Source organism: Calypte anna, chromosome 5A (assembly GCF_003957555.1).
Source record: "Calypte anna isolate BGI_N300 chromosome 5A, bCalAnn1_v1.p, whole genome shotgun sequence".
Lineage (NCBI taxonomy): Eukaryota > Metazoa > Chordata > Aves > Apodiformes > Trochilidae > Calypte > Calypte anna.
Window position 1 is genome coordinate 32,459,083 of NC_044251.1, and position 20,463 is coordinate 32,479,545.

Here is a 20,463-nt window from a genome sequence, read left to right on the forward strand (position 1 = left end):
CTCCCACTCTCCAGCCGGGGACCGACCCCTTCCTCTCCCCGTCCCCTCCCCCGCCCTCTCCCCGCAGCCGCTGCCATGTTGAGCACCCCTCGCCCCTCCAGCGGCCACCGCCCCCCGGAGCCCCGCCCACTGTGCGCAGGCCCCGCCCACTGTGTGCAGGCCCCGCCCTGCGCACGCGCAGAGGCGCAGTAAACAGGCGCCGTCGCTCCTCCCCCTTACGCTGTTTGCGTGGCCGCCTCTGCGCAGGGCCGCGGGAGCGCCGGCGGCGGCGGCGGTTGCGCAGTGTCGCTACATCCGGGCACTGGGGCAGGATGAATGCTCCTTTCCAAGATGGCGGCGGAGGGAGGAGGGAAGGAGATGAACGAGATTAAGACCCAGTTCACCACCCGGGAGGGGCTGTACAAGCTGCTGAGCCACTCGGAGTACAGCCGGCCGAACCGGGTGCCCTTCAACTCGCAGGGCTCCAACCCGGTCCGCGTTTCCTTCGTCAACGTCAACGACCAGAGCGGCAACGGAGACCGGCTCTGCTTCAATGTGGGCCGGGAGCTCTACTTCTACATCTACAAGGGGGTCCGCAAGGTACCGGGGCTCGGACGTTGGGGTAGGGGGGAGCGGCGGGGGCTCCGCGCCGGCCCGCCCACCGAGGGTCCGCCGGCTGCCAGACGGGTGCGAGAGCCGCGCCGCGGGGGACTGCGCTGTGGGCGGGGGGCAGAGAGAGGCCCCGCCGGGCCGCCTCTCCTTTGCCCCCCCCGCGGCGGCCTCGGGGCTGGCAGGTTTTCGGTTGTGGCCCGGTTGTGGCTGAGACTTCAGCCGCTCTCGCGATTAACTGGCCTGTGCGGTAGCGATTAGGGGAGGGGAAGCGTAGGCCTGGGCTGGCGGGCTGTGTGAGCAGGCTGGCTCTGGCTCGGTCCGTGTGCTAGTGGTGTAAGTCACAGGGTGTCACCAGCGGTAGGTGTGTGTGTGCGCCCTTTGGATGGGTGCGATCGCTTGGACCCATCCTTGGCGTGCAGGAATGAGCGTTGGTTTCCATTGGCTTGGCAACCCGGGGCCTCCTTCACCTGCTGCTTCAGGTCTGAGTTTGCTGGACACTAATGCCTGTCATCGTTAGGGTGGTGTCAGATCCCTGCTTCCAGGATCTTTTAGCTTTGACTGAATGTCTGTAAAGTATTCACTGTAATTTTAGGCCTTTGTCTTGACTTTGAAGTGTTGACTGGTTATAAGATTGTTTCTAAACGGGGCCAGTGCAATGAGCTGAGTTTTAAATGTCTGTTAACTAACACGGACAAAGTTGCTTTTACAGGAAAGAATAATTGATGCACTTGAGACAGACTCCTTGTGTGTCGTTATTTGATGTAGTACTAACAGTGCATGCATTGACTCTATCTGGTCACCACGTTTATGAACAAGCCCTTTCTACTTGTTTCTTAAGGCCCTTCATTTCATGGGATTTAGAGAAGGACTCTGAATTTGTCATGCCAAGTGAACGTCTCCTAATATATCTAGACACAGATACAATGGTTTTGAGCTTTCTATTTTATGTTTCATAAAGTGGGTGTTCATTGTCGTACATACTTGGGACTCAGCTGCCATAATGTGAATATCTTGAAATCTTTCTGCTCTCAGCCCAGCCTTCAGCATGGGATGAGAGCACAGAGAACCAGTGATGTGTGCAAGGCAGTGCAAGAAGCTTGTAGATGAGCAAGAAATTGTATCTGAACCCACTGGGTCCTGTGCTAATGCCTATGTCACTTGTCTTCTGTATAAAATGTAAACACCAACTGGAGAATAAAGCCTATTTGGTTATCTGTTCACCTAACAGATCTTATATATTCAGTATAATTATCTGGAAAAGCATGTGTATGATTTTTACCTGGTTATGTTTTAAATAATACTTGGACAATAATTTCTTTTAATGTGTGATGAGTGTCAAACAGTATTTGCTATTTATAAGCAGTTACTGTCTTCACTATTTACGAGATATTGTGGGTGGCAGTATCTCTGAAAATGTGTATCTGGAATTATTACCATGTTTGGATTCTATTATCTTATGTTCGGTTTTTCCATCCAAAGGAAATGCAGAGTTCTCTCACATAGATAACAGGGAAGGCTTTTATGTAGTTTAGTAATGGTACACGTGATTCTTGCAAGTTATCTTAGTCATCTCTTTCCACTCTTACGAAAAATAAAAATCTAAAGTCTGGGCCTTTTTTTTTTAAATAGGGAACTGAATAACTATTTTAAATTATAGAAATAATTTTGAGCTGAGTATTTTAACCTTGTTTTATGTGCTAAAAGCTGCTGGTGCAATACACAGTAACTGAGAAAACTTTCAGTTTATCAGATTTTTTTAACTTATGGTTTTTGAGATGTTCCTGCAATGCCATCAAATACTTTTGTCTGAGTAGTGCAAAACATACACTTTGTTAGAGGAGTTTTCATTTCAGTGACCTTTCACATGGTATATTCTGTAGGTATAATACATTTACTTCAGTAAATTGAACCTAGAGAAGGAGCTGAAATAGATTGAAACACACTTAAGAAAAATGCTTTAAATTAGAATGGGGAAGGTGATCTGTCTTAAACTTGTAATACTTGCTTTGGAATTTATTTTGAAACTATTCAGTTAGAAGTTGTTTTGTCTCTGTACAAAGCTGATGGTCTTTCAGCTGATTATTTGAGCTTTTCAGTATCAGAATTTGTATCTTGTGGCTATCATAAAAGGGAGAGAACTGCTGTTACTTGAACTGACAGTATGTAATTCTGGACAAACTATTAACTCTGCATGTATTCCTGTTCCTGGGGACTCTAGGGGGAGAGGGACTGTATCTGTTGAAGGGCAGCCTATTGTGATCCTCTGCATAATGCTAATAAATTCAGTTTTAACTGTTAGTTTATAATTAAGTATCCCTTTAGGAAGTTTTCTAATTACCTTAAGATGATAATTTTCATTTTGACCAAGTCAGAATATTAGAGTCTGAGTTGAAATTACTGAAATTGTACTGTGTCTATATATCAGGTAGCTATGGTTTGGGGTTTTTGTTGGGTTTTTTTGATTGTTTTTTTTTTTAAATCTGTTTCACAGCTTGCTGCTTCTCTTGCTAAGCAAATGCTATATTTTTACTAAAATGAGTGAAAGAACAACCAGGACTTTTAAGTAACTGTGTGTGTTAGATGCTGATACAGTTCTTGTGTCAGTAATCCACTGCAGATCAGTACACATCAAGTAAGAGTCATGCTGAAGCCCAGAATTACGCTTAAGAATAAATAATGTAATATTGAGTCAAAGATGCCACTTGAAAGGAGATTTATTGAAATCAGTGGTGCTAAGCTTACCTCTTAGTTTCCTTTAAATCCTAAATATGTTGTGTCTGCTACATCTAGTTTGTAAGTTGTCTTTTTAAGTAGACTGCTAATGTATGTGTTCTGTTTAGAATATTCAAACTTATATAATGAAAAAAAATTTTTTTTCCAGGGATTCTTTTTTAACCTTGATCTTTTTTCCAGGAAACTTGGTTCTAAAGTTACATCTCGTGTCTAGGACAGTTGTGTGGAGATTAGACTACTAATAGGGAATTATAATAGTTAGAAAGACAGGAGAGTTTTGGACAGCATTTCAGGCTGTCATTGAAGGCATCTTGAAGCAAAAAGGTGTTTTCTCCCAACTTAGTTCTTTACCCCTTCAAAAAGGTGCCATCTTTTTATGATTTCATGTTTCTGTATTACCTCTAAACTTTACCATTACCATGAAACCTGTGTTTCCATGTCATAGAAATCACATTAGTTATGAATGAGCCAGTGCACTGTTGTTTTTATAATGAAACTTAGACAGCTCTCTTAGTCTTAATAAGGCAACATAGGCTTCAAGAAAACTGCTGCTTTCTAATTTGGATCCACTGGAAAAAAAAAAAATGTATAGTTTAGTAAGGAGAAATAAAACTGTAATGGAATGAGATGTGGTTGCTTTACTTATGTAAATATATAATTATTCTCAATTGCACTGAGTGTCAATGGGATTTATTTTCATCCTTCCTTAGCTGTGGCTTTAAGGTTGGATGTTTATAGTGATCTCTTGTTAAATAGGGTAAATTTTCATGAACCCAACTGACTTGGTGACAGCTGAAAATGATGGTCTAGCAGTATGGTATCCTCGTGGCAGTGCACTCCTGTCTCCAATGTCTTTGGCAGTGATCAGCCTCTGGTTGAGCTAGTTCAGGTTGCTAAACCAGCAGGAAAATACTTGCTGTTTTTCTGAAGAGATTGTCTCTTGGTTTGATGAGTTGGACTGTCTCATCTTGGGGTCAGATGTTAGTAGGAACTGGAAGAGCAAAGAAGGGTTGAGGGGAAGGAACAGAGGTACCCTCTTTCAGTGGTCTGGGCTGTCAGATTGGATCCATTGTCTTGTGAGGGTTTCAGCCCTAAGTCAGATTCAGTTCTTGGGAGATTTTGGACTTAATTTTGAGGAAGCCTTTTCTATTGCTTTAGAGGTTTGCTTCTCATGGAGTAGAGTTATAAGGTAATAATTCTGAAATTACTGCTCAAACTACTGCAATGCATTGATGATTTGGGTGGGTTGCATTTTCCTGCAGCCCCAACTCAGGAGTGCCCCAAACTTGGGGCTTTCCTGCAGCCCCAAACTCAGGGCTTTTACTTGATTCTTGCTTAGGAGACAGTCTTTGGGTACTCTAATATGGTTTGTGGTTAGTTTTGCAAAATAATTTATTAGTTCATTCATTACTACTGGAAAGGAAAGCACTATCTTTTCTTCATTGCCTTAGCAATGTGTGACAAAACAAGGCTTTCTAGATTGTTATTGACTGTCAAATTAGTTTCCCTTTCTACTTGGAAGCTAGTGCATTTTTCTTTTAAAAATTGTGTGTGGTGATTAATGTACAATTCTCTGTATTTTGTAAAGGTTTCTGGACAAATTAGTCTACCACTGTCACTGCAATACAGTCATACACAGGTTCATGCTGGCAATAGCTACATGGTCATAGTTTTTACATAACATATTGGGAAGTTATGAATTTGAAAGTGTACTTTAATTCATTAGATTATGTTAGACTTTTTGCATTGTATTTAAATTCTGACTACCTTCTATCTTCTTTTAACATGTGGTGGTTTTCCTGAAATTGGTTGTTGAATTTTTTGAGCCCCTTTCTCATAAAAAAGAGCTTCGTCTTCAGTTCTTTTTTTCTGCAGCTACCTAAAGCAACAGTGTGTCAATAACTATAGAACTTTATAGTATGTTGTGATCATATTGGAGCAGAAACATATGTATGTGGTAAGCTGGGGTTGGTGCAGGCATGGAGGACAGAATCCATCGACACCAATGACTATGGGTGGCATTTGTGATTATGCTTAATATATTGCTCTGGGAAATGTGGTACAAGACAATTCTGGATTGGAAGCTGGAATCCATGGAGAAAATCAGCAAATTTTCCCACCATGTGGTGGAAAGAGGAGTATAGATGACTGCAGACTTGGAGATCACTGAGCTATGTCAGGCCTCCAAAGAGATCTTTGAAGGCACACTTGTCCAAAAGCATTGTGAAGTGTCCCTGTGGTTTTGGTCCAGTTCTTAAACTTGCAGTAACAAGAATTCCCCTCCAAATAACTTGTTTTGGTGCTTAGTTTTTCCCCCTACCACCCACACCAATACCTAACTACACTTGTTCCAGGAAAAAAAACCAAAAAACGCTAAGTCCTGTTATTTACTGCCGGCATAGAGAGCAGTTGACTGTTGCCTTTGACTTTACATATTTGAATAGTTGTAGTTTGTTTTCTCATTTTTTGTGAGGTAAATAATTCTTTTAACCTTTCCTCTCAGATCTTGAGTTCCAAATGTTTGCTTTTACTCTATATTGACTTCTATTAGCTTGCATTTTTGATATCTGAACTAGATGTTGTACTTCCACTGTGTCTTCAGTGCAGAGTAAGGGAGAATTATTGCCTGCTGCATCTGTCTTCTAATATTCTTGTAACATATTGAACAATGCTGACATTTTTGAATCCTGCTCATAGTGTTGACCCACTTGGATCATTTCTTATCAGATTGCTGTTTTTTCTCAATTTTTATTCATGCTTTGATTATTTTTTTGTTGTTGTTTCTAAATGCCATGTAGCATTTTCCTTGTTTTACTCTAAGTTTATTAGCATTTTTATTTCCAATTCTGTGCTGCATACTGCAAAACATTTTCCAGTCTTCATGTCATTCATAATTTGTTTTGTATTCGTATCCATTAACAAAACTATCTTAAATAATTTAAAAAACATACATTGCATTTGCTGCTGACCTTCTCTAGTCTGGTTATTTTTTTCAGAAGACAATTAGATTAATTTGGTGCAAACTTTTTTCAAGTTTACTTTGTGTGCTTTTTCTCCCATTCCTTAGGTGCTTACAGCCTGTTTTGTTTCAGTGCTTCTGAAATAAAAGAAACATTTACTATGACTGTGGAGTTATACTGCAAAGTGTTCCACATGTAAATATTTATTTAGAGCAGAATCAAGCATCAGTCTTACTGTAACAGATGACAAGCAAAGGTGGCTAATGGAAATATTGCAGTAATGAGAGCAGAACTTTGAGAAAAGATACCAGGTGCCATCCTGCACCTTAATGATACTTTTTTCTTGTGCTTGAGGAACTGGCATTGTCCACGTTTTTCAGGTGTGGTATCCTACTTCAAAAGAGTGTCATAGGTTTATTTTTTTCAAGAAATCCTTTGATTTCTTACTGAGTTTTTTTTCTTTTCCATCTTGTAGATAGTAATTTTTCTATTGGGACTGGATCCACCAGTCCTGTGGAGGTGTTGTGGCTGGATCAGTGGTACTTTGCCTGTTGATCTGTGCTTATGAAGGTACTTGAAGATCACTTGGAAATTTTTTCAGGTGTTTAATTGATGGATATACTTACCAGCTAGTGTGTTTTAATGTAGATAGATGTTTTCCTTAGTCCTAGCTGGGCTCTACTAAGGAATGCCAAGACATGTTACAAAATGTTCCGGTAGAGTTTTCTGAAGGGTGGGGTTTTTTAAACTCCTTTCTTCAGTGGCACTTATGTAGGAAATAGGGAAGATACAATGTATATTACAGAAGTACAGTTAGATTTAAGGGCTTAACTCTGTTGTACGGTTAGATTTAAGTGTTTAACTCTGTTGTGAGGCTTAGATATAATAACTGGGACTGGCATGAGTAAGAGGAAAGACTAAAGAAAGACTAAAAAGCTGCTTTAAAATTACACTGTTAAATGTTTCTTGTTATGGAAGAGAATGAAATACCTGCACTTGATAGGGCTTGCAGGACAGTTATTATCTGGGGGCTACTTCTGAAACATTGATAGAGGCATTATTCTGTAGGGCCTTTGCTTCTCCTAATCTGTGCTTCAAGCCTACGTCACAGCAGTTTGACTTCAGTAAGCTTTTGCAGTGTATCCTTTGAGGAAGTGCTCTCCTATGTTAATTTATTGATGGCTGCCTGTTTGTCTGACATGTTTGAGAGTGAATACTAGGATATGCTGGCCAACCCCCCAAATTAATATCCAGTATTTTATAGACAGTGAATTTGTGTGTGTGTGTTTGTGGAGTTTTTATTGCTGCATGTGTAATTTGTTCTGGTTTTGTTTTGTGTTTTTTTTTTTTGTATTGAAGTGTATTTGTAGTAACATTGAGCTTACAGGACTTCCATTGTGGGGTTTTAAGTTGGTGTAAATGCATTACTTGTGGCACTTACTCTTTACAGGCTAATAAAATGTCAGTCTTAATGCTACATAAATTCAAATAATGGTAATTTCTAACACTTTTCTGTGTCTGTAGAGAATTTTGTGGCCCAGCTCTGTCATGATAGTTAGAAAAGAGTTGTGCTATGTGTTTATAGTGCAAGGAGTTTGCATTATGCTTTCACATTCCATAGTCTGCAAAACAGTTAACTAGCTAACTGGTAATAGTTAAAATATATATAGAAGATATCTCAAACTCTAATTAAATGTCACCTAGACCCACCTCTGAGATGACTGCAAGCTGCCATAATTGTCTTGTTTGACATTCTAGAATAAAATTTAACGTCCTAGTTTGAAGTGTTATTGTAGTTCTCTGGCTAAAGGGAACTATCTGAAATACTTTATTTTGAAGCATATATATCCAAAGGCCACTTGCTGTCCAGCTGTCATGACTATTGGACAAATTATTATTTGAAATTGGTGTTGCATATTACCAATACAGCCTAATAATGCCATTGTCTTCTTAGAAAGCTTTAGGAAATTAAAAAGTAATATTGAATGTGTCATACCGTAACTTAAAGTAATAATATTTGGCTATGTGCTTCTCAGAAACCAATTGTTTTTTCTTCCTTACCTCACTCCATTTGTAAGTCCAAATATCTGTTCAGTCTGTCTTCCAGTATCTACCTACGTCCCACATCTTGTCCTCTGCAACTTAAAAAAAGAGATGGCTTTTGTTTATTCTGTCTTCTGTTTAACAAGGAGCTGGTGGAAAAGGTGTAGTGTAGTCCTGTAGTGCTTGTGGGAAGGACCAAGAACTGCTACCAGGGGCATCTTTCCTGTGGTGGTGTCATAATTGGCATAGGAATTTTTCTCTTGCATTAATCAGTAAAGCACTGCATAATGGAATGATAGGTCTCTGATATATATATCTGCAAATTGATGTGTTTTAATTTACCAACTAGAATCTGTCTTTAATTTCATGAGTTAATCATAAGGTATTCATGTTGCTGTAATGGTGAAAAAAAATTTTTTTTTGTTTTTCAAAACTGTGGGATAGGAAGGCCACTGTGCTAGGCAGTTCCTGATATTAATAATGTCTAACTTTTTTGCACCTAGAGAATATTAGACTATATTAGACTAAATTATAGTCTAAACAAGAACTTTAACTTGTAAATGCCCTTCAGTAGGGAGAAATCATTGGATGTTGTGAACAAATAAATAAAAAAAAAGTAATTTATTGTCTTACAAGAAGTTTGCATACATTTTGTCAGGAAGGTAATATCATGTAAAACTTATAGAGGACTTCAGTTTATTGCTTTAATGCTCCTTTTCAGATAAAGGAAGGTTAAGTGACAACAGGAGACTGAATGGATGCCAATAGGTATTGAAACTATCTGTTAAAAATCCATGAGTCTGGTGCCTGCAGGGTCTTAAGCCTGCACTGTCACAAGGGTAGCTCAGTAAATCTGACTAACATAAATGTCTTCTCCTTCTCTTAAAAATGTAGCCATAATAAATATGTAATCCTGTAAGTCATAGTCTTGTAATTTAACTGTGACAAGTTCTTCTTTTTTGTTTGTTTGGTTTTAGGCATTTTTTTTGTGGGGGTTTTTTTGTTTTTGTTTTATTTCCCCAGTCATGTAACTAAGACTTGTACAGAAGTTGTGCAATTTTCCCTAGATTTGAGGTACATACCAGAGCATGATCCTGATAAAAGTTTGTAGCTATCATCAAAATGAAATTTTGACAGCAGTTTTTGTAAAGTGACTTCTTTGTTGTTGTTGTCTTTGATTTTTCTGGTTTTTCTACTTGTTACTGCCCTCCATATTATAGAAAAATAGTTTTGAAATGGTTTTTTAATCATGTTTGTAAGATTAAAACTATAGTTTGGATTTGCATAATTTAGTGGTCTGTATGGCAAATATTACCTCTAAAAATGAACTGTAACACTGTATTTTGAAGCCATGGATAGAATCTTAGTTTTTATTTTCTTTCAAATTTCACTTTAGTTTCTTTTCTACTAAGATCTGTATGGCAAACAGTTGGATTTATTTTACAGACTTTCCTTTTAAATGAAAGTATCTGTAGAGGTTTGGGTTTTTTTCTTTCAAAGTCTTTAACAGAAGAGTGGGCTGGATACCTTCAGTAGCTACCAGTTTGCACTTCGGATGTCAGAAGTGTCTTATCTTCAAAAAATAATTTATGAGAGCAGGAATGGTTAGGCAATAGCCCTTTTCAAGTTTCATACCATGTATACTTGCAGAATTCTGTATTTTTTACCTGTCTTACCAGTGTAGCCCATCCTGCATGTGTCTGCATGTGTTGGTTCAAATACTACACTGATTATTATTTCTGATAAATATCCAATGATTTTTTTTGTAAAAACAAAACTAAAAAGACTCCAAAACCAACTAACCAAAACCAAACACCCACCATCTTGTTTAGCATGATATTTTGGTCCAGGAGGAGTTTTTTCACTCTCAGAAGTACAGTGGGGGTTGTAAAAGAAAGATGCTTGGGTTGACTAGAGAATTATTTCTGTTTAGTATCATTAGCTATATACCTCAACAGGTTACTTCTAGCTATCTAGCAGGACTTCTTGTCCTGCTTTTACTTCAGAATGTGATCTTATCGTCTGTCACCTCTAAAGAAAACTGTCCAGTTACATTTGCATCAGTTTAACAAATGGGGCTGGGCCTGCCTTTCTCACCTTCAGCAGTGAAACTGTGGTCCCTTTTTTGTGCAGCCTTCTGTTTGTATCATGTACCATTAGCAAACATCTGCAAAGTTTCAAGATGCTGTTCTGTATGAAGTTTCTAACCTTCTAACAGTGTTGACAGAATAGACTTTGTGCCAGTGAAATGACTGTTCAAGTGTGTTTCTGTGTTTTAGCCAAAACGCAGCCTCTGTAAATGCCCTAGACTGAACAAGGATGGTTAAGCGTGGGTGCACATTAGCACTTGGAGACTGGAGAGGTGAGGAAAGCAACTGTTGTGAAAAATGCAGAGATGCCCAGGTGAAGCTGCCCCAGTGATGCTCAAGATGATTCAGACTTTTCCTCACTGTCAGAGTAGCAAGGTGCTTGGTATTAGCTAAGTTAGTGCAGCAGTCTAGAGGCAGGTTGGTTAGCAGCTCTGTGCTGCAGTGTAGCAATATGCATGTGTTTTAGCTTCAGAGCAATAGGTAACCCTTTCGTAAAAAAATATTGGTCTGGCATTGATCTGGTTGATATGTGTATTAGTTTTTGTTAGTTGCTAAGGGTTGATACAGGGTTTGCTTATACATGAGAGAAAGCCAAAAGGGAATGCCAGGAAGACCAGTGCTTGGATAAGTCCAGTTTTACAATGCTATAAAACAGTTGCTGTGCTTTCTCTCAAGTCGTTTGAAACCCTTTCTTCATTTGTATCATTTCTGATTAATAGACATCCTGCATCTGTGGAGCTTCCAGTGCAAGCTGATTCAAGGGAAAATTTAGATTATGACAGGCTGCTGGTATTGGTGCAGAATAAAGGTGTGATTACTTCTAACAGCCTAATATCAGTGTGCCCATATCAATGGGAGGGATGATTTAATAGCTGGGCAGTGTTCTGTCAATAGCTTGCTAGGTTCAGTTCTGTACCCTAATGTGGGCTTCTGTTAGGACCTCTAGCAAAATGCTTGAGGTGTGGGAAGTAACTCAATGGCCAGTGCTGTGGTCTGCCAGAAGATCAGTAGGTGACACTAGAAGGTCACTCCCATCTACTCTTGAGATGAAAATCAGCATGTGAAAAGAAAGTGTTGTGGAACTTTTTTAGCATTAAAACACTTTTACCTCCTTCATGGTAATCTTTTTAAAGAATGTGATTAATAGCAAGCAAAAGGGGATTTTTTTTTGTTCCCCATATAGTATCCATACTAGTGAAACTGCCAGCACTTAAAGTATCTTAATTCTATGGTCATTGTAAAATACAGCTATTGGGAAAGCTAGTACTGAAATTCCTAACACGCTGGCCTTTGTTCTGAAACTTTTTGAAGCAGGATTTTGATTTGCAGACTGGGTAATATCCTAGACTTTGTATGCATTGTGTGAAGTCTGAGTTCACTACAGTGTATCTGTGATGGGGATTTGGTCCTTCATACTTGTTTCCTGTGCTCCTATTCTTGTTCTGTAACAGTTTTTGCCTAGTTTGGTTGGGTTGCTATGAAAAGTCATTGGATCCAGAAGGAAGATGCATTGTAAATTAACAACTTCAGGACAAAAGTTAAGACAAATATGTTATTTCATCCATTTGGTACTAAACAGGACAACAAAAAGCATAAACCAGTGGGCCTCATTCTGATTTTGGAACACAGGTTTATACATTTGGTCAATAATTTATTCATGTAACTTCTTTTTTATAATGGCTATTTACATGTTATTTTTAGTATATAAGTAATTACAGCATTGTTCTAGTAATATTTTGTTAACATGCTGCAACATGATGGAGTTACAGGCTTAGTTAAAAAAATGTATCAGAAATGTCCAGCGTTCATGTAGGGCTTGCAAAATCCAGCAGAAGCCAGGAAAGACATAATTCTGACTTGCTTGACAGACATTACTGTGACCCTTCTTGAGTTTTGTAATGAAAAAAAAAAATAGATTGATTAACAATTATTTGTCACAGTGAAATAAGTTTCTATAGCAACAGGATAGTGCAGGATACAATTATTCAGACTGCTTTTCAGTAACAGCTAATTTTTTCTAACAAGCAATGAATTTACACTGTTGGACCAAAACATTGTTTTGTTATAGCAACAGATAATTCTGAGCTCTTTTGCTGCTGCCTTTTTTTTCTCTCCTAAAGAAATAACTTTTCCTCTTACATGCTGAAAAAAGGGGGTGGGGGCATATATCACAGATAAATACCAGACCGGTAGACTGCTGGAAATTCAATGTACCACCTACCACGGCTTGGCTGTATGTTATTTAGTATAATGAAGCTGTCTGGATATGTTACTGTGCAGTAATTTATTTATAATTAATTAATACTTCACTTCTACCTGCTGATAAGTCTACATGAAACTGATGTGCTTAAATTTAATAATAATTGTCATATTGTAGCCTTCAAACTTCAAGAACATCAATTAATAAATTTAGTCAAAATACTGATTCTCTGAATCAGTCTGGCTTTTGGCTATTTGTTCTTTGTATGTTTAAAGTCTGTGTATTTTGTTGGTGTCAATACTTTTAAATAACCTTAAAGAGAGGAATGTTGTAAGTTAAATGTGTTAAAATTAAGAAGATTTGGGTATTGCCAAGGGACTGCAGGAGTTGGGGTTTTTTGCTGTAAGAGTCAACTTGTAGAGCCAACTTCTGAGTATTAATGTTTTTTTATATTCTTAAAGTTAAAAAATAAATTTGAACAATTTCAATGATGAAGCTACAGCAGATTTAGTCTTTCAAGAGGGAGCTTAATTTTGTGTGAAGTATTTTAAGGATACTTTGGATGTCTGATCACTGGAAAGAAAAAAGCGGAGGTACATCCAGTCAGCCTCAAAGGATGTTGTTGGCAGGTGTGTGTGTGTATTGTTAAAGTGTGCTTTTCCTGTATCATAACAAAACCCTACCTGTGTTTTAGAGAAGAGAAAAAAATAAAAGTAGGGTTCAGAGCTAAAATGAAAGTAATTTCTTTGAAGGTGTGACTTGACTAGAACAGTAGTCCAACAGGTCAGGTAACTTTTTTGTGTGTGAGCATGGGGAGGAGATGAACAACTGGGAGATGACGCTATCATTAATTCATGTTATGTTTCCAGTTTGTTCCTTATTTTGGGGACAAAAATGAAAGTATTATGCCAGCTCTAATTTAAATGAGTGTAGTCTTTATGAGGTATAATTTTCTAACCAGTTTTATTTACAGAGTGAGGCCAGTTTAAACCTTTTCCCAGTGAAAGTAACTTACTAAGTGTTTAAGTATCCAAGCTGAACCTGTTAACTGAATTAAAATAGTTGCTGAGTTGTGCCAGAAAACTGTGGTTTTCCTTGGAATCCACTTGATATTTACATACTTACTTTCCTTATTTTAATTTGTTTGCTGCTTTTGGTAAATCTTGTCTTTGTTTAGCTCATCTGAATCATACCTTGTTCAGCATTAAACACAGGTGAGAAAGGACTGATTATAAGTGTGGGAAACAATGTGAATAGACTGTAGGAGTAGGAGGAACTGAAAGGATCCACTGAAGGATAAGGAGCAAGAAGGAGATCAGAAGGATAACTATTACTTTTTTCTGAGCTATGACTCTGCAAACATAGTAAACTATATAACTTAGTAAATTAATTTCTCAACATTTACAGTTGCAGTTAACTAAGCATAAATATGAGGTGAACCTTTCAGAAATTAATTATGAAGTGTAGTTAAGAAAAGAGAGAACTTTTTACAATTTTCTTGGTTCTTCAAAAATGGAGACTAAAATCTATGCTTCAGTGCATTCAAATATTTACTGCTCTTTGGCCATCCCTGAAGTAAGCTATTGCTAGTATTTGAACTGCATAATGAAAATACTGGGGTGTGACAGGCTATAGACTCTTTGGAAAGTTCAGAATAGATTTTAAGAAGAGGCGGAGCATTTCATCTAGAAGCTTCTTAGAGCTGAGCCAGATAAACAGAATGAAGAAAATGTATTTATAGTGCTACAAATCCAGCTATGTGTGTGGTACCCAGTGAGGCTACCTTACTGGCTCTTAAACCAGAAGAAATGGTGTATAAGGTATTGAGGAGCTGGAGGCAGTTAAGTCCAATGAATGGACATTCAGCTGACTTTGCAGCTGTCATGAGAGGAGCATGCTGTGTTTTACAGTGACAGGATTTCTGTAGCTTTGCAGGGAAGCTTGGGGTGGGGTTATTTTGTGGTTTAGGTATTACTGGAGGTGGTTCTATGTAATAATATAGCAAGTGTTGAAGGTAACATTAGGTAATAGTAGGTGCATTCATTTATTATGAATTATTATTTTGTTTTGAATTTATTATAACTTTTATTATCTTTTTATTATAGGGGTAGTGATACTGAAAAACAAAACAGTAAGTCTTGCTGTGTCAGGTTTTCCTAATTTGTCTTTTTTTACTTTATATAAAATCTTAGTGTGTTGAGGTCTTTTTCTGGGAATTGGGTAGGATTGCTGGGCACTCTTGCACCGGAAGTTTCCCACCAGGGTACAAGCTTAAATGTACAGAAACTTTCTTTCTCATTGAAATGTACTCATGAACAAATTTTCTTTTCTTAAATGAATGCATAGAGAGAAGATAGTGTCAAATAGAGACTCTTCCTGTTCTGGTGTAGCTCCCTTTGTAGTGAATTACCATGTCACATCTGAGTTTATTCTCTTTATTTAGTAGCTATTAATGCACAGCATTGACAATGAAGTTTCCTTATTACTCCGCCATCTTGAACAACAGCAAAAATCCTTTGAGGTTTGTAATAGTTAATTTTAAAGTGATTTCTCCAGTGTTATAATTGCTTGCTTCACCCTTTGGCATACATTAGGATGTTAATGTATCTTGATAACTATGCAACACTAAACAGTTAAAGCAGAATTTCAAGTAGAGGCTCAGGCTGCTTGGTTACCATGGCAAACACAGTAGGAAATTAATGCCAAAGTTTGGAAAATAAGATGCACAAGAAAAAACTAAACTGAAGTAATCACTTTGGAGAGCTAACGTAGTGGTTTATGATTTATTAGTCTGTTTTCCAAGGAATACTATTAAAAAACCTAATTTTATCAAGCAAATCTTAATTGTCAGTAAGGAGTTATCCACAAAGCAGGCAATACTCACAATTAGGGAAAAGTGGCTTTCTTTGTTCGTTTGTCCTCTAACAGTAAGGGCATTAACAAAGAGAGTAGTCTCTTGCAGACAGCTACATTACTTAGGTAATCAAGGGTGGCATATTCTCAGTGTTCCACATCTTCTTTAGTGGATGTGACCAAGGTGGTATGTGTATATGTATGTAATGATTTGTCTGATATTTGCCTATGTTGTTTTTTTGCATGTTAGATCATATGTATGATACCTTTATATTGTCTTGGGTCATAGTATCATATGAGTTGGAAAATACCTTTAAGAATGAGTCCAGCTGTTAACCTAACACTGCCAAGTTCACCAACCTAAGTTGTTTTATTAATGTTATATAAATAAAAGTAATTATTTTTGTGAATTAATGATCTTGAAGCATTTTGTTCACTTTCTGGGATTTGTTTCTCTTAAAGCTTAGTAAGTGTAACAGGTCTGTATGTTGGTATTTTAATGGTTAATATTAATTTTGATCGGTTTAATCAGCTGTCTTTGACCTGTCTGTGAACATTGCAGTCCTGTTTGTATATTGTGGCAAAGTCAGACTTTGTTGCATGTGACTTGGCTGTACAGTTTTCCTTAGGTGTGTTCACATAAAAATCATGCACTTAATTTTCTCTTTCTGAATGTAAATTAACATGTCTATTTGCCTGCATCTTTTCCAGAATTTCATTCCCTAAAGGGGAGGCAGTTACATAGAAAGGTCATCTCTGGCTGGAGAGAGACATTACTTCTAAAAACTTCCTGAGTGTGGAGGATAGAACTGTGGTGTGTCATGGAGATTGTGAGCACCTGCTCTGACATGTGACTTGACCTCAGCACTTTATGCACTGTATAATCTGGATTGGAGATAATGTGTTGGAGGCTAAGGGAAAGCAGTTCAGGTTATTATTGAGAAACTATGATTAATTTGCCTTTAAAGCATACCACTTCTTGGGAAAGACAGCTTGATGTCCTGATAACTAGGAAGTGGTGTTACTGGAACATGAAGTGTTGGGGTGATGGAACAGACAAGCTAGTATTAGGTAGAAATGGTGTTAAGTACTTCTCATTAGTTTCAAAATGGTTGAGCCTGGGGACTGGTTACAAGTAGTAACTGTTATACTGAATTACAGACTAGTCTGTTTTTTGCTGACCTCTTTAAGAAAGATTTACTGATCAGAATTAAAACAAAAGTAGAATTTCAGAATATCTGTAATATTACACTAGGGTTAAATTCAAAGGAAAGTAAGAACCTGGAGGCCCTGGGAAGTGACTGTGCCATTGATTAGTCACAATAAATAAAACTTTACATAGATTTCCATCCCACTATGTTTAATACATGGTAAGTTGTATTTCTGTAGCAGATCGTAACTTGAGGAAAAAAATAAAGGAGAAACGCATCAGAAATTGAAAGTGGACTAATTTGACTAACTGTCAAGGCAAGAGAGTTTTAAGAAACCTGCTAGGTGGAGGAGCAGGAGTGTTTGTTCCCACTAATTGTTTGGTGACACACCCTGGAGGAAAAATCTTGAGTCAGTTTGGAACCACTACACAAAAAGGAGAGGATTGCTCTAAATTACTACCTTAATCGATCAGTACTTTTATTCCTAATTTTTCTTTATGTGAGAAATGGAATGGAGAAGAATATTTGAAACAAGAATGAAGTAAATAAAATTACAGTGTATAAATCAATAAGTCCATCTATAATTGTTCATACAGGTCTAAAAATAAAATATTAAAAAAAGAGATTCAGAGAAACGGTTAAAATTGTGATATTTGAAAACTGGAAATACTGAGGATGGGACTGCTTATTCTGGTAAGCATCAATTAAGTGCTGTGTATATAAGGAATGTCAGGTACTGTATTCTCTTCCTGGGAAAAAGAAGGTATTGAGTAAAGTCAGAGGGGGATAAAATTCAGAACTGACACTTTTCCACATATTTAACTTTACCAGGATGTATTGTTTCAGCCATCTAAGCAAATAATGAACAGAAATTAGTTGTTAAAACCAAATCCGGCAATATTTGCATTTCCATGCAGTAGTTAACATAAAAAAATCCCGTAAAGGGTTATTAAATTTCCATATTTGCAATTTAAATGGCTTCCTGAAAGAACCTTAGGATGAACAGTAATTCAGTAATGCAGCTAACTTCTTGAACTTCTGGATCATGTGTCTGCCCTGCTGAAGCAGTGGCACTGGAGTAAGAAGACTTGTATTGTGGTCTGAGTCTGCAGATTATTAAGTAAGAATGGCCATGACTTGGTTTAAAACTGTATTTAATTTTAAAGCCACTGAGGCAGAGACCAGTATAAAATGTGACCTGTCACCCGTAGCTTATTAATATCCCCGAGGAATCATTGTTTTGAACTTAAAACTTCAGAGTGAGAGGTTTTTATCCATCAGGCTGAGCTACAGTTGAGCCATAATTCTGTAAACCGACCGCTTGGAAGAGACAATAATACTGATATCACACCTTAGTTTCTTTCCTATTAAAAAAAAAAAAAGGGTGTGTGTGTGGCGAGTAATTGCTTAAACCAAAATAGAATATCTAATTCAGTTCATGCCTGTTGGGAGTGTGTGATACAGTGACTATATTCAGAGTTTGTTTGAGTTGAACCATTCTGTTTACAGTTCAGTGTGTCCAAGTGCATACCACTGAAATCAAAGTATCAATTTTATTCTGAAATTGATGATATCCTAGCTGACACCCACAGTTAGGTGAACTTTGCAAAGGAACTGTGAATGACTGCATTTGTTAGCTGTCTTTGGTGTGTACTTCTGAAGTGTTTAGATGCTCAGGAACCTAGGTAAAGCTTTGTGCTCTTTCTAGATCATAGTAAAGCAGTATTATGCAAAGTGTGATAGAAAAAGACTGGAGTACTCTAGGAGGAAAGGGACAGGTTTTTTTCTGCAGATATAATAGAAGCTTTGTTAATATATAGGAAAACAACTTTTGAAAAGTAAGTTAATGACTTTGCCCTGAAGTTTTATTGATTTAATTATAGGAGAGCTGAAGATTGCTGGAGTTATTTGGAGTCCTTCCTCTGCTTCCTGGAGTGAGAGGCTGTTTGGTTTCTTTCAAAGATGCTGATCATTGTCACAGAACCTTTTCAGGACTGGGCAGGACTTGCTCTGAGAGCTGTGCTGAGTTTTTGACCAGTTTGATAGAGCACTTTTTGTCCGACCCAACTCTTTGAACAACACTGCCACGAGTTGTATGTTTTGGGTCTTCCACTCAAAAGAAGCAGTCTCATCATGCGTGTAAATTTTACCAAAATGAGTGACATGTTGAGTTGAAGTTCTTTAAATTTCTAAAGGAACCAATTTAATTGACTTGAGACATCAGAGTTGCAACAGATGGAGGCAGAAGCAGCATCCTCTGCTCAGAAGACAGAGGAACTATTATTTGTATGGAGAGGTTCAAAACCTTGTATCAGTTTCTCAGCTTTCCTGGTCTACCATAGTTTGAATGTTTAACATTCCTGTCTGTCTTTAATTGCCATTTACCCAGTCTTTTAGAAAATACACAGGTAGTTGATTCTGTATGCATCTGTGAAGTGAATGGGGATTTGCAAACCAAAGCAGGAATTTTGGGTTTTTTGGGAGTCAACTGTTCTGGTTTTTTGAACTCTTTAATAAAAATGGCTACTTTTTCTGGAGTTACTGCAAGACTGGTAGTTTCACTTTACCTAAAACTTCAGTATGGTGTGCTTATCTAATACTGCAACCAGATAAGTATTTTGGTTTATAGCACGACTAATAAGGAGTTAACACTGTTGTGGTAAGTTGTAAACCAGTCTTTTATGCATATTCTTTATGATGTTATTATACAAACATTGGTTCAGTTAATACCATGTAAATTTATTTCAAACCAGTACATGCTATTTGCTCTGATAGAGTGCTTAGATTAACTCTTCTGGAAACAGAGAATGATTAATTTTTGGGTGCTTTTGTAGATACTTAAGAAAACTAGGCTGATCTTTGTCTAAATGTGGATTTATGTCCAGTTGTCTGGACTAGAGCTTTTATCTTAATGTTTGTGGTCATAGCTGCCTGATGATGATGATGAATAAATTGCTCGAAATTTTGTTAAATACTGATTTTCCCTTTTGAAAAGTTTTGTATGGCTTGTGTGGCCCCAAGAGGAAGTTAAATCTAGAGGAGAAATGAATATTAAGTAACTCCACAGATTTGTAAGCGGCTTTGTACAAAATTGATCTTTTAGACTTTGCTATGGATGAATTGTGTGGAACACCTAAAAAAAATTAGGTTAAATAAAATTACTTGGTGTCCTTCTTTTACTAACAGGGCAGTTCTTACACGGTATCCTAGAAACTTTGTCACATGCCTCAAGTGTTCCTGTTTGGCATTTAATCAAGTGCTTTGTAACTCAAAAGAAAAAAAACCAAAACCCAACACAAACCAACCAAAAAAACCCCCAAACCCAAAAAACCCTCTGCAAAGGTACAGGAACCCATTTATGAGCAACAGTTGTTGTTCAGGAGAGCAAAGATTCTGTTGAGTGGAAATAAATCTTGAAATGCTTTTATTGGGAGTGGGTAGAATGCAAATTATTTTGAACTTCAAGTGGGATCATTAAAAATATTTATGTATTAGAAGAGTACATGAGAAGATATTCCTGGAAAGCAAACTAATAATGATCATGTCTTGAAGATCAGAATCTTAAGAGACATGAAAGTAAAACTGATTGGAATCAGCAATTTACATTTTCTGGAGACTTTCCTAGAGAAAGGAAGCTGTAAAGAGATACTTCAGTTGGAAGTCTTTGAGGCAGTATGTTAGAAGTATCGTATTTCTTTTCCTGCCTGCTAATTGTTTTTGTCCTAATTTCTTAGTTTTTAATTTTCAAACTTCATGTTGTTCAGTGAGACTTTCATCCCTTCAGTTAAAGCAAGAGAGCCTATGAAAGAGGAATTAAGGGAAGGTGAATGCTTATTTTAGTG

General features: G+C 37.6%; 1 protein-coding gene across 1 annotated transcript in view; it reads left to right on the top strand.

Annotated features, from left to right (window-relative positions):
* Positions 1 to 238: 238 nt before the first annotated feature.
* The window catches only part of WDR20 (WD repeat domain 20), a 34,197-nt gene continuing 13,972 nt past the window's right edge, over positions 239 to 20,463 (top strand). The window contains 1 exon segment of the mRNA XM_030452391.1: positions 239 to 579. Coding sequence (XP_030308251.1) covers positions 316 to 579 — 264 coding nt within the window. The 5' untranslated portion in view covers positions 239 to 315.